Source organism: Copidosoma floridanum, unplaced genomic scaffold (assembly GCF_036245765.1).
Source record: "Copidosoma floridanum isolate Cflo_tuat_1 unplaced genomic scaffold, Cflo_Japanese_pri ptg000006l, whole genome shotgun sequence".
Lineage (NCBI taxonomy): Eukaryota > Metazoa > Arthropoda > Insecta > Hymenoptera > Encyrtidae > Copidosoma > Copidosoma floridanum.
In genome coordinates, this window is record NW_028321883.1 from 25,976,109 (window position 1) to 25,990,015 (window position 13,907).

General features: G+C 37.2%; 3 protein-coding genes across 4 annotated transcripts; 1 reads left to right on the forward strand and 2 right to left on the reverse strand.

Moving 5' to 3' along the window:
* Positions 1–2,727: 2,727 nt before the first annotated feature.
* On the reverse strand, positions 2,728–7,969 carry LOC106647139 (Deubiquitinating apoptotic inhibitor). The gene is made up of 5 exons (XM_014363404.2): positions 7,026–7,969; positions 5,215–6,425; positions 4,909–5,117; positions 4,302–4,710; positions 2,728–4,227 (listed from the first exon to the last, which is right to left on the reverse strand). Exons 1-5 carry the CDS (start codon positions 7,674–7,676, stop codon positions 3,690–3,692), a joined length of 3,018 nt encoding a protein of 1,005 aa, XP_014218890.2. The 5' UTR covers positions 7,677–7,969; the 3' UTR covers positions 2,728–3,689.
* A 1,485-nt stretch (positions 7,970–9,454) lies between these two features.
* mbf1 (multiprotein bridging factor 1) lies at positions 9,455–11,870 on the forward strand. Of its 2 annotated transcripts, XM_014363396.2 has the most exons (5): positions 9,455–9,613; positions 9,675–10,020; positions 10,233–10,284; positions 10,998–11,158; positions 11,247–11,870. In XM_014363396.2, exons 2-5 carry the CDS (start codon positions 9,946–9,948, stop codon positions 11,400–11,402), a joined length of 444 nt encoding a protein of 147 aa, XP_014218882.1. In that variant the 5' UTR covers positions 9,455–9,613; positions 9,675–9,945; the 3' UTR covers positions 11,403–11,870. The 2 variants fall into 2 exon arrangements, with proteins under 2 accessions (XP_014218882.1, XP_089454572.1); XM_089598446.1 differs by having other exon boundaries at positions 9,455–10,020.
* Positions 11,871–12,072: 202 nt separating this feature from the next.
* Positions 12,073–13,369, reverse strand: Prosbeta6 (proteasome beta6 subunit). The gene is made up of 4 exons (XM_014363397.2): positions 13,146–13,369; positions 12,741–12,930; positions 12,422–12,658; positions 12,073–12,341 (listed from the first exon to the last, which is right to left on the reverse strand). Exons 1-4 carry the CDS (start codon positions 13,244–13,246, stop codon positions 12,156–12,158), a joined length of 714 nt encoding a protein of 237 aa, XP_014218883.2. The 5' UTR covers positions 13,247–13,369; the 3' UTR covers positions 12,073–12,155.
* Positions 13,370–13,907: the final 538 nt, after the last annotated feature.

The window sequence follows — 13,907 nt, forward strand, 5'->3', positions numbered from 1 at the left end:
CTGTTTAAGTAAGGATATAATAATTGCATCGGGTACAGATGATGTGTAGGGTAACGATGTACGCATTACCGGATCGGCAGCTCGGGCAAAATCGGTACAAACCGGTTTCCAACGTTAAAACGGACCTGTCCATCGTAACATGAAACCTATAAAAACGTAAAAAGTTCCAACAAGTGAATAAAAGAGAGAGAGAAAAAAAAAGAATCATTTCGTCCCTCGAGGTGGGCGAGAAAGGCCTTAAAACGCGTAACGAATAGTAATGGCCCATCCCCCAGGCGCGGCTGTGTTGCCTTTAATGATCGCATAGGTATATTTTTAATGGCATAAAAGATACAAGGTGCGACTCGACGGGTGAAGGGGCTTTCAAAGGGAATCCCCACGGGTATAGGGAAGCGATGACGTTATAACGAGGCTGCACGAACGAAGCGGGAATCGCTTGGCGGTTGTGGCAGAGACGAATTAATAAACGAGCGAATTTTCCACCGAACAATCATCCGATCGGCCTTTCTTTGTTTCCCCGAGGCAAAGGAGGGGCGCGGAACTCCGCGAAAATTATCGCGTGCCGCGGCAACGAGCCGTTAAAGCTGGAGCACCTATATAACTCGACGAGCCCCCCCCCGTTTCAAAACTGCTCCTCCTCCAGCGTTAAAGCACGCGAGGAAAAAAAAAAAATGGGGCGGAAACAAAAATTTACTGCGGCGCTTGGTTGTTTTTTTTTTCTCCCTGGAAGTGTGAGAAAAATTTATACGAGGGCGCGATTAACGAGATTACAAAGGCGGGAAACAAAGGGAAATCTGACGCGTGCGTTGGGCGGGCGAATTGTTTTCTTCGAATAACCCACCTGATGCGTACAGGACTAATGGTATCTCCGAGGGCTGTTTGACAAAGTTTTTTTTTTCCTCGATCTCCCCCCGCGAGTCGTCAAGAAATCTTTCTCGAGAAATACGTCCGTGGACTATTCGTTTCGAATCCATCCCTGAACTAATTTGTATCCTCGATGCGGAAGAAAAAAAGACGAGTCCTTTCGAGGAAGATGTATATATCCCTTAAGGTAAAAACTCCTCTGTTGGCGGTTCGATACAAACTTTAGAAAATTGTGGGCTTTTGTTCGATTCCCCGTTTTGTGCGCAGATCCTCTGTTTGGGGGGTTTAGCAACTCGACGGCCCATTGTGTTGATTTTATTGTCATCGTTGTCGTTGACGTCGCCCTCCAAACTAATTCAATTAAAATGAAAACATCAAGTTGTTGCTTGCCCTTGGCTCCGCGCTGTTTTCTTTCGACTTGCGGAAAGTTTTTAATTACGTAACTTGACGCTTACTTTTCGCGCCCATCGTCCGAGTACACGTATATATACAGCTTATTCCTCGAAACGTACATTGTTGTCGGTCGGTGATTTCCAGCAATTGATGCTTATTGGAAATTTGTTACGTCAATCGTTCTCTGTTTTTGCAGGGGTCGAGCAAAAGTATACGTGTATAGGGGGAAAGTGAGTTTATTAATTTTTTTTTTTTTTTTTTTTTTGTGTATGATGGTACTAAAAAATTAATAATTTTCACTAGAGATTTCACAGAATCGTGGAAAATAAACGAGAAATCACTTTGATCGAAATTTATTATGTGTATAGGAGCCATGAAACATTTTTTATGACAATTTCCTTGGATGAAATAAAATATTTCTGGTACATTATGTCAATACTGGGCGAAACGAAACACAAATGACATTCAACCATAAATATGTTTACTTTTTTTCACAATTACATTTCAATTAGGAAAGTTTTATAAACGAAATACTTTCACGTTTATGGTTTGATCTTAAAATCTCTGAGGAATATTTGTTTCGCGTAATAGTTTCAGCGACACATGTTTGTAAAGTACACTTTTGAAATATGTTTTTACATACCTACACAATAAACCGTTACGTCAAGTGTTGACTTATCGTAGTAATAAACCAAAATACAAATATTATTTACATCGATTTGATGCTTTCATTTTACATGTTGAAAAGGCGTTTATATAGTCTAATGTACAGTAATATAAATAGTACAGTAGGTAAGTAAAAACAAATTTCTATCATTAAAAATAAACATCCATTTAACATATTTAATTCTCTTACAGTGTGAATGATTTTATGTGATTTACGAAACGATATACAATATACATCGTGAGTAATGTTATTAACTTAATAACACAGCCAATTATCAAGTATCCAATCGATATTTTAATTTGTTTTTCGATTACATGGAGTTTGCGTTTATCAATTTTATTTTTCCAGTCTTTCGTGAAAATTTTTTATTTCAGTCTGTATTCCTTACCTTAGAAATATAAAAATCTTTTCAACTGAGCATTCAAAGTTTATAAATTTTTCATAAAGTCAAAAAAAAAAAAAACACCATTTCCACAAAACATAAATTTTAGTGGTTAAAATTTTTACTTGTATGAAGTTGAATGAATGCGTGATTGGTGGTAATATAATTTTTCTTCTTAATTTTGAGCGCTGCTTTTCCATCATAAAAATAATTATGATTTGTCAAAACGCATGACTATTTTTTACTTCGAAAAAATGATTTCTTCAACCATAAACTAAAAATCGATTACTAATTCGAATTTAATTTGCCTAAAAATGATGAAAATAAATAGGTAATTATTATATGTAGAGGGGATCGCAGGCGGAGAATCAACGAGGCTCTTTAAATAAAAGTTTGTTTCAAATTGAAGTTAAAAAATAGATTTTTAAAACATTATTTTTATTTTTATACAAGAAAGACAATATAATTTTATGACCTATTAAATGATTTTCTGTTTTGATAAAATACGAATTGGCAGTGCAATGTTCAATGAAACATAATTTGATTTTTCCAAAACGTAATAATGCTAGTGTTGAATTTAGCAATAATGATTTATTTACGTCATTGCTCTACTAGCAACTTTCGTTTTATCTACATGTTATTTCTTTTATACTCTTTATTTTTTTTTTAAATTTATTTATATTCTTATTTTATAGAGATACTTTCTTCTACATGTAAATACAAAATATCAAATAGTTTGTTTATGTATAGATAGGTACAGTATAGTTTTTAAATTAATTTAAATATCATTTATATTTTCGTTGGAAGTACGCCGAAACGATTCTCATTCAACTGAGTGCTGAAAGAATCATGTAGGTGTACATAAATAATTTAATATTGAAATTAAGTGATCTACGTTAAAAGTGTAAAATAAGATGAAATGTTGGATGAAATACTTTAATTACAGGCCTTTGTTAGAAGTTACTACAACACAAAGAGTCAATTATTAAAGTAAGGATGAGTTAACTGTGATTAAAAAAAAAAAAAAAAAAAAAAAAAGAATAACGATTAAAAAAAGCAACATAAATAAATTGAATAATCAACACAGAATATTAGATTAAATTTGTACATACGAAAAAATACTATTTCTGATGACATCTGAAATAAAAGTAATGCAAGTTGAATCCAAGCAATCATTACCTTAACATCATCTATAGCAAACGCATCTTCTATATCCATGCTACGACTAACAAATAGCTGCTCGTAGTATGAATCACCCGATTTTTTATATAAACCCGTTCCCTGAGGTCCAAAAGGAAAAATAATGCAACAAGAGAAACGTATGTGTAGCCGAGCCTCGTCAGTCTCGCGCCTCAATCAACCCAGTGGCTATCTATACCTCCGTCAACAAAGAAACTTTCCGCTAGGAATATTCACAGCGTCACGGCACTTGGACGGCGGTGGATTGTCTTCGTCATCGTCCTTGTTCCAGTAGCCATTCTGGTTGTACCTTGCTATCGAGTTGCCAGCAGCTGACAACCTAGTGATTCTGCGCTCCTCGGTCTGACAACGTTTTTCCTGTTCGACATAATCTTGCAGGTTTTTACCGAGAGACGCAAAGTCAGGTGCGTCCTCATCGGGTTCGTTTTGCCGACCACAACGACGATAGAACAGAATGTAAGGCGTGTCCGGCGGCTCGAGCAGCATAAAGTTTTCAAAACCGACTTGCGATACAAAGTTGTCATTGAATTTGTACCAGCGATTTTTCGCATCGCATGCGTACGTTATGTAATGGCCGTAGTCCATACTGTACCCCGAGTGCACGACCGCAGCGTATAGCTGATACGTTTCGTTGTCTTGGTCTAAAACTGGTAGCTGTATGGTCTCGTTGTAGATAACCTTACGACGCAACTTTGTACGCAATCTACTTTCTGAGTCGTATCTGAAAGTGACGGAATTGAATTTTAGACTTACGTAAAGTTTTTTTGAGCAACAAATTGCATAGTCGATACTTACCGAAAATGCTTTAGCGTAAGAATGAGATGCGCTGGTGCCTGGAGAATCTTGATGATTCTCTGGGCATTGCAGAGGGTCGCACAACTGTCACACCTGTACTTATTGTCACCTGTTAGGTGTTCTGGCATCGAATAATTCGAGTTGATGAGATCCTGCACAGTGATCGGATTCGTGGGTGCCAAGGTATCGAGAAAACACAGCTGCAAGTCCCTGAATTGATCCGTATTGTGACTCTCGGTGCCACACTGCATGCATTGATAAGTGACCTTAAGCTCACCACCAAAGACTCGATGTACGAGGTATGGCGATGCCGTGATCGTGTCTTCGCCTCCCACGGACTGGATACCACTATCCGTTGAGTCAGAGTGCGAGTCTGACAAGCCATTTTGCGTTTGCGCCAATTCTTCGCCTGAAAAGAAAATCAGAATTCACGTTAACGGATCGCATTAAACTTTATATATCCGTCGGTTTTATTTTTGGAATGTGAGTCAGCAGAAAGCTCAGAGCGCACCATTTTACACAAAGAGTAGTCGCACTCATATGGGAATTAAAATTGACCGAGCTGTACAAAATTATTAACTTAGAATCGAGTGGATAAATAAAACACCTTCGCTCAAATTTCCTTCAGTTGTCCATCGGGTTATGGTTTTCGACGTGCCATTATCGTTCAAAGGTGACTCCAAAGTTCCAGCTGCTTCTTCCTCTACATCCATGATTTCTTTCTCTACTGTTGATTTCTCGCTAATACTTTGATCATTGACACTGACGTTCACCAATGCTGATTTTTCTTGTTCATAAAGAACATCCAACAAGTGGCTGAAAAAAGAAAAGTAAATAAATATATAAATAAATTTACAGACAGCAAAAAAGTTGCGTAGGATTTATAAAGTATTAATTCGCTATATGTATTTACCATAAGAATTCTGAACTATCTTGTTGCTGTCCAGGCATAAAATAAGACGGTTTCGAAGATCGCCAGATTTCGGTAGGAGCGAGCGAAGCTTTTTCCGAATACTTGAGCAGGGCAAACAGATTTTGCAAATGTTTCAAAATCATTTGATTGGACAAGTTTGTGCTCTTATACAGTAGGACCTCATGGGTAAATGCCCGGGTCATTGCAAGCGCCTGTAATACGCTGTTCATGTAGCATGTGTTGCCAAGATTTCTGAGACCAGTTTTACCAGGGTCTATTCTACCCACGCCGCTACTCGTGCTCGGATAAGAAATCTCCATTTCTTCTTTTTCCTCGGTTACTTGCTGTGCCGCCATTCCTTTGCACAAGTAAGCACAACAAAGTTTTTCCACAGTCTCGCAGATCTTACACGAAGCAGCATTTTGACGATGAGCGCTGAAAGTCCTCAAGAGAACCGAAATGATTTGGATAATACTTCCTCTTACAGCCCTTTCATTTGGGTACGTGGATATTCGTTCATCCTCCATAAGATGGATGAAAAGTTTCATCATTTTGTGAAATAATTCTTGTGAGCTGACGAGCGATAATAGGAAAAAAATGATGTTCTCTTCAGGGTTGAGTGTGTAAAATTGCTGAGATCTCATACATTTCAAAAAAATTAAAGGTAACATTTCGTCTGCCACTTCTGTTACTATTCGACGTTTTTGGTACTTTGTCCAACTTTTCATGAACAATGTCAACCATCTGCTCAAATAATTCATGTTGGTGTAAGGTGGTTGAACAAGCCATTGGCAAAATAAATTAAGCATTTTAATGATCTTCGGCTCCTTTATGTTTTCCTTGATTAAGTGCTCAACAACGACGCACATGTGATCCCTCCACAACTTTTCATCAACCAGCTGAAGAGCAACGAGCAAGGCTGCACTTGGATTTTCCATCCTTTCGCTCTTGAAGAAAATCTCACAAAATTTGTTAAAACACATCATGGAGGCATTCATGACATCGAATATGCGTCTTTTCTTCAAGAAGTCTGATATCGTAATCAGGTCCTTGCTGTACTTTTTCATCTCTACCGCATCTTCCGGCACTTGTATCCAAGACAATACTTCTATAATGGCCTGCCACAGACTGGAATAGTCACAAAGAGGTGGTAGGTATTTCTCATGGTTGTCATTCAATACTTGAATAATTTCAGCCAGATATGGTTGATGCTGGAAAAAAAATATTATCACAAGTTAAAAAATGATGGTAAGATTTTCATGGTACTGTATGTACAAAAAAAAACATAAGATTTCTAGTTATTTAAACTTTTTCTGATTTGATTTTTTTTTACAGTGTATTGATTCTTTGTTCAATATCAAAAATTCGACTTTGATTATAATGTTTAGGCATAAACAATAAGCTTTACTAAGAAGTAGAGAAGGTATAAGAGTATTACTCAAAACTTACTAACAAATCTGAAACAGTACAAAACCTTAGTTCTTGAAAAGAAAAAATTAATATTAAAATGACGCATGTGACTTTTGTACACAACGTTTTGCACATTTTATAGCAAATGATCTTTTCTAAAATTAGATCAGCACTAGTGTCATTGATCTAATTAAAAAGGTAGCTTTGTTACATTATAAATACATCCACCCAATGATGTGAAAAATTAGTTGTACAGCAAATTTTGAGAATTCAAGAAAATGGTAAAAATGATAACTCGTATATTTATTTATGGGAAAATCTTCATCATGAGCAGCATTTATTGAAACAATGGAAAAAAAGAGACAAAGAAGAGAGCCAAAAAAATCAAACAAACAACCTACCTTGAAGTCGCTGGCAGAGTTGATCAAAAAACGTGCTATGTCATTGGAAACGGGGTTATTGGCAGTAGTGTGGGGAAACGGAAACTTGGAGAACCACTCGAGCAGCTTGGGTATCTCAGCAATGTTCCTAATCTTGTCCTCGATGAGAATCGACCTGAGAATCTTGTCGTAGCTTCTGTTGCAGTCGTAGGTCGAGTTTTTACTGCCAGACTCGAGGTTCTCCATCTCCTCGAGGCTGTTCCAGGCCTCCTCAACCTTGCTCTGCTCATCACTGGACACGATTCTGCGCAGGCACTCAACGAAGGCCGGCGCCGTGTCTGCCACCTCCTGGTGATTGTGCTGCTGCTCGACAATCATCTCGCTGCCACAGATACCACTTTGTACGTAGTCTCCGTTGCTACTGTCACTACAAACGATGTCAGTAACCTGATGTAGCTCTTCGATATCCTCGCTAACGGCAGTGTTGCTGCTACTACTGCTGCTGCTGCTGCTCCGCAGACTACGACGCTGACGCTTACTACTCGGGAGCTGCCGTTGTTCGGGTACACTGCTGTTGATGTTATTGTCGTTGTCGCTGCTGGTGCGCTTTCTTCTGCCACTGCCGGACGCCGACGACGACGACGACGCCGACGAGCCCGCCAGATCCCTCATGTACTACACAAGCATCCGTCCAGGACGCGTAATTGCATTGCTACACTAACACTCTCTCTCTCTCTCTCTCTCGACGCTTCTTTTCTCCTTCTCCTTCTGCTCCTCGCCTCCGGTCACACCAGTCACCACGACTTCCACACACTTTCAACTGTCTCGAGAATTGTCATCACTTGCGTATTCGTATTCGTATATAAGTAAATACAAAACGTCGTGCACAGTCAATGATGTGCGATGATATTTAATAACTGTACAAGTATAGGTAAGTATACGTGCAAATGCACGAGGAGACGCCAATGACAGGCTGCAGCTGAAGCAGACGAGGCGTTCCTCTCTCTTTCTCCCCCGAAGAGTTAAAGAGCTCACTATTATTATTATTATTACTTTGTGTATGTTGTATGTAATATATAAAAGTTAGGTATAAGTACAGGTGCGTGTATAAGTTTTTTTTATTTTTATATTATAGTGTACTGACCTACCATGGGTATGTACACTTTCTTTGTTCATTCAACATTTATATTGTCTTTTAACATGTCGTTTTCATCATTTCATTATATACATTTCTCTAATTTTCGCTTGTCATTACATTTTCGTTCTTTATTATTCGCATATCATATCTTTTTTATCTCCCTGGTCACGCAGGACCGGTTATGGCGAGCTCGTCACAATTCTTGATTTTTCAATCGCTTTTTTATTTTTCTTTTCATCTTAAAAACTAAATCTTAATCCTAAGTCGGTTTCATGAATTCGATACTCGGCGAGAACCATCAGAAAAAATAATCTGAGTACCCCGATCGGGAATCGAACCCACGACCCCTTAAGCTGTGTTGTTTCGGTGGCTAGCAACGACGAGCTCAGGTGTGTATAAATATCAAGTATTGTGCGTAAAACAAAGATAGGTATACTTATAAGCCTTGAATAAACGAGTAACGAGCGGTGAGTCAGGCGAGGGGAGAGGGGATTAAATTTATTTTTCTACAGCATCATCAGATGATGTTATACATATATATACATAGGTACAGGAATACCTACACCTATATAGTATAGCTTTTCCTGCTCCAAAATTCTATTCCGTAATTCCGTTCTCGCATCGCAGAGCAGCGCTCCTTTGAGCCGCGCATGATATTAAATTTCATATACTTATTTTGTGAGTGCAAGTTTTCATCGCTGATACTTATTAACATTTTCCCCTATACTATGATTTTCTGATCTTGAATTCTAAAAAAAAAAATGGTAGAATAACTTATACACCTCGTACTGACTAATAAAATTAATTTCTCGATGCGTTTAAAATTTTATAGAAAAACTGCTTACAATTTTTATTACCTAATGCTGATAAGCACAGAGGGTTTATTACATTTAGTCACCGATTGAGTGATTCGCATGGTAACTCACAAATTTTTCATTTGAAAAACACGGTCATTTTCCGTTTTCGTTATTCAAATATTTATTGCGGCTAGTGCAAAGACGTAAAATATGAATAAACAAAAATAAACTAACAAGATATCTCATTAATGCTGTCTGCTATAAATTTTATAAGCGCTGCTTGAAGGGTGTTGATTTGTTGTGTTGTTTTCATTCATTCGGTAATTTCGGTGTATACCATCAGTGCAAAATGTCAACATGTGGATTATAACTGACAGATATACTTATACCTATGACGAGAACACAAACATTTTTAATGTAAATATGTAACTCGCACTCGTGAAGTCTGTAACGACAGCGGTGGTTGACCCTTGACCCAGTATAAAGTGAATATCTTTTCCGAGTTTCGATAACACGGTATAAGTATACTTTTTGTAGGTACATAGTAACATACGCATACCATCAGCTCAGCGGTCTTGAATGCCTTGATCGACTCTGGTACGACCTTAGCCCAGCAGAGTTCGGTCAGCTCGGCGCGTCGGCTACCTTGCAGTGTGTGGAGTATATATGTGGTGGTGAGGAACTGAGAAGTATCTGGAAAGTGGATAGGAAGTATATAGTTTATACTGTTTATAGGAAGCTTGCATTTGCAACGCAGTAACAGGCAGTAAGCAAAACACCGTGAAGAGACTACTAGGTTGAGTTTAAGATATACTGCTTATCAAGCGCGTCGTCGTCTACTGCAGGAACAAATCATACCTATCAGCAGAAGCAGATCCGAGCACATTTCTGCTTTACATCGCAAATCAGTACCAGCTACCAGCACACTCTCCAAACTGCTTAAGACTTATCAAGTCCACTGTTTGTCTACGTCAATATCTGCAAAGCATAAAAACACAGCTCAAAAATGTCAGACTGGGATACTGCTCCGACAATTATTCGCAAGAGACCGCCCAAGGCTGGCACATTGAAGTCCGAACAGGTGAGTAGTACTCATTGGTAGTAGTGGCAAAAATTTTTACCCTAGCTACCGTCGACCAGCAACTTCGATTTTCCCCCCTTTTCGTCTGCTTATACATACTCCATACTTTAGAGTCTACTACTTAAATTTTTTATTCTCCTTGTACCTAGTACTTTTGTAATTCTTGAATGATGTGATTTGATTTTAATTTTTTGTTGTTTTCTATTTTATAGGCAGTGAACCAAGCTCGCCGGCAAGGAGTAACTGTGGAGACTCAAGCCAAATGTAAGTGGTGGGCTTTATTGCAAAATTCGAATTATTATTCCACTCCGTAGTTTTATAATAGTGTTTTGATGTGGGTACTTATTTCGTTGACTCGTTCGTTAGCTGATTTCCACTCTCTGTTTTTGTTGCCCTTATGTTTACGTGTCGTTGCACCCTCGGCTTTTCCTCAAAGTACGTGTATATACACATTTGCGCGTGTGCAATTTATAGATCGGGAGTAGTGGGTTTTCTCTCCTCGCTTTCGCAAATGATGTGCGACTTGAAATTTTCGCGAGGCTGGTAATGCGGTTGTTGTGCAGATGATTTTTGTTCATTTTTTAGGTATATGCATATAAAAATGTTTTATGGTCAACACCATACTTGACATGAGTTCAGTAATGTTGGATTTTGAAACATCATGTAAAATTGAGTAAGCTTAATTGTATATGAACAGATTTGTAAATGATCCTTTCATGAACAAAGTTAAAAGTTTTTCTAGATGCTACAATGTCTTTATCACCACCTATTATAAATATTCACTCGTTAAAACTTGCTTGGAGGCAGACTTTTGAAACTATTATTAAAAACATGATGCTCTTATCAATTTTTTTTCTGAATGTTTCAATATTTTTATCACTATGTATAACTTTACAAGTTTTTTCTTTCCATTTTGCGATATAATAATAATATTCCTCCATCTTTTTTTGATTTTTACTACTTTATTGTAATTTCAGGGGGAGGTGGAGCCAACAAGCAACATGTTACCACAAAAAATACAGCCAAATTGGACCGTGAGACTGAAGAATTGAAACATGAAAAAATTCCCCTTGATCTTGGCAAAACAATTCAACAAGGAAGACAGGCGAAAGGGTTTTCTCAGAAAGATCTAGCCACAGTAAGTTGTTGAAGTTAAGAAGATTATTTCAAGCAATCAGTAATATACTGTTCTGTGTGCACACTATTCATGTACAATTATTTTTCAGAAAATTAATGAAAAAACACAGGTGATTACCGATTATGAAGCCGGCAGAGGTATTCCCAACAACTTGGTGCTTGGCAAAATTGAAAAAGTACTTGGAATTAAATTAAGAGGCAAGGATCGTGGCAAGCCAGTGCCAGTAATAACTGCAAAAAAATAAAATCGGATACACATTTTGCTAAAGGGTGAAACTCTAAGCGAATATGAGGGTGAAAAACCCTTTGGCAAAAAAAACATAGTGGTTTTGAAAACCCAGACCGCGGAATAAAGTTTAAAAATATAAATGGGTCTTTCTATTCCTTCGATTGTTTATACACAAAACGGTTACACTTCAGAAATAGTAATCCATCTATTCAATCTTTGTTTTTTTTTGTTGTTTTGATAAGCATAAAGTATATTACAATATTATGTTTGTATATTTCTGAAAATTTAAGAGTAAGATATAGTAAATATGAATAATTCATTGTCAAGTGTTAGTTATCCATGAGTAGAATGTAAAAATTTTGCGTTTTGCATACACACTTAAACACATGGTTGACTGATTAATGCTTTTGATTAGTGAAGATCATTTTTATTTATAAAAACTATGCATAATAAAAAAAATGAATAAATTAAGTTACTTAAAATGATTGTTAACAATTTTTTATTAACTGTACCCTTTCTTTCATCCCATATTTTTTGAAAACTGTTTACAGTACATTAGTACTTCCGAGTAAATATTTTAAGGTAAAAAATTTTTTATTCATGAGAAGTTGAAGTAAGCAATGTGAAGGGTTGCTCAGCACCCTATTTACACATATCATGAGTTAGGTTCCTATAAAAAACATCCCTTGCTCGATATTATAGAAATATTTATATTTCAATAGAAAATACAACTTGTTAATTGAAAACGGACCGTCCGTAAAAAAATGGATTAATCTCTCCTCAACTCGAATTTTTCAGTTTCAATACCATCTCGAGTGATAATTTTAATGGTGATCGCATCACCAGTGTAAATATCTCTTTCAGCAGCTGATATGAACACATCTTTGGCGATAGCCACTGCCTTCTCCTTGGTCAATTTAACTTCTATTACATTTTCTTGGTTTTGATAACCGATCTGCAATAAAATTTATTTGTCATAACTGATCTTATTATCCTAAGCTCGCGTATTTTTACTGCATCAGTGGAAAATATTACCTGATTATCAAGCAGTGGTTGCAACAGGGCACCAGATGATCCAGTGGCAAAAAATTTATTCTCTTCCATATGACCAACTGGATCGTATCTGTAAATGACGCCTTTACCATCTGAATCCAGACCAGCCAAGACATTTCCAATATAGTAAGGGAAAAATCGCTTGTGGTAAAGCATTGTTGACAGCATTTGGGCTACAGCCGGAGTTGACATATCTTTATGATGCTCGTGCTGATACATCTGGGATGAATGATTTCATTAATTAATAACTGATCGACGATCAAAGTAATGAAATCGATAAAAAAAAAGGAAAAACTCTCACCTGCGTACGAGCAGCCACCACTCTGGTGAGTGTTAAAATATCACACCAGCATCCTGTACATCCCAAAACAGTGTTTGGGGAAAGTGTAAAGAGTTTTTCCTGATCACGCGTGTAAATGGAAAAACCAGTACTGAGACGGGTGTCTGCTGCTATCATGCTAAAGTCGTCCCCAGAAAGAGCAACTACACTCCTAATGACAAATCAAGTGAACGATTAAGTCACAGTTTCGTTGAGAATCAAATGTAATTCCACTTAGGACTTAAGGTAGATTAAAATAGACTTTCTTAGTAACATGTTACTTGACGTAATATTAAAAAGAGTCACTTTTAGAAAATTATATTATTGAACTGTTTTGCTTTGAAAATCCATCATCATCCAGGTAGGTTAGGTCTAGAGAGAACTTACCCTCCGTTATGCGCGTAGGGGCTGAAGTGGTGCTGCCTCGGCACCTGGGTGTCGTAGTCTGGCAAATACCTCGAGGGATCCCTTCCATAGGCAACGGCCATCTCGGCTTTGTGTTTGGTGAAAACAATAATTGACTTTGAGGCAAGTAATTTGGTATTTTGTGCTGATGTTGATGACAATACACTTTTCCGGCACTTTGTGTGGTGTGATTCTGCTACAGCCGACAATGTAGGTTATGTAGAAATCCTACTTACGCGAGCTTTCAAACATTTTTGGAGGTAAATTTTAAAATATGTGCTTTCATTCCTACATAAAATAAGAGAATATTTTTCGTAGTTTTTATTTTTAATTCTGGTAATGCAACTTTTGCATCGTACATTGACTAAAATTACGATACAGTTTAGAGACGTTAATGATATTTCACGTACGAAAATCATCAAAATTATATAAAATCTACTTTATAATCATATTTAGATATTTTGTGTGAAGTACTTAGGATTAATTTTTGGAAAAAAGCTCGATCTCACCATCAACTTGCAAGCCGTAGATTCAAAATATCCCTGGCTGATGGTAAAAATCACTTTTGCCTCGCAATCGTATTAATAATAACCATTTTTCACAGCAGTGTTGGAATAAGGGAGAGCAACGCACCTTCATCACGTGCACATACAATTATTTGTTTCTGCAAGTTACATACCTCATACTTTCAGTAAATACACGGCAACCAACACACATCCATGCAAAGTCCGCAAGCAAAATCAA

Excerpts from the sequence above, each read along its gene's own strand:
- LOC106647139 (XM_014363404.2), bottom strand. The coding sequence starts at position 7,676 with ATGAGGGATCTGGCGGGCTCGTCGGCGTCGTCGTCGTCGTCGGCGTCC. Across the intron at positions 5,118-5,214 it reads GATAGTTCAGAATTCTTATG|CCACTTGTTGGATGTTCTTT; the intron begins GTAAATACATAT and ends TTCTTTTTTCAG. Across the intron at positions 4,228-4,301 it reads CTTACGCTAAAGCATTTTCG|ATACGACTCAGAAAGTAGAT; the intron begins GTAAGTATCGAC and ends CGTCACTTTCAG.
- mbf1 (XM_089598446.1), top strand. The coding sequence starts at position 9,946 with ATGTCAGACTGGGATACTGCTCCGACAATTATTCGCAAGAGACCGCCC. Across the intron at positions 10,285-10,997 it reads TGTGGAGACTCAAGCCAAAT|GGGGAGGTGGAGCCAACAAG; the intron begins GTAAGTGGTGGG and ends TTGTAATTTCAG. Across the intron at positions 11,159-11,246 it reads CTCAGAAAGATCTAGCCACA|AAAATTAATGAAAAAACACA; the intron begins GTAAGTTGTTGA and ends ATTATTTTTCAG.
- Prosbeta6 (XM_014363397.2), bottom strand. The coding sequence starts at position 13,246 with ATGGCCGTTGCCTATGGAAGGGATCCCTCGAGGTATTTGCCAGACTAC. Across the intron at positions 12,659-12,740 it reads TGGTGGCTGCTCGTACGCAG|ATGTATCAGCACGAGCATCA; the intron begins GTGAGAGTTTTT and ends CATTCATCCCAG. Across the intron at positions 12,342-12,421 it reads AACCACTGCTTGATAATCAG|ATCGGTTATCAAAACCAAGA; the intron begins GTAATATTTTCC and ends ATTTTATTGCAG.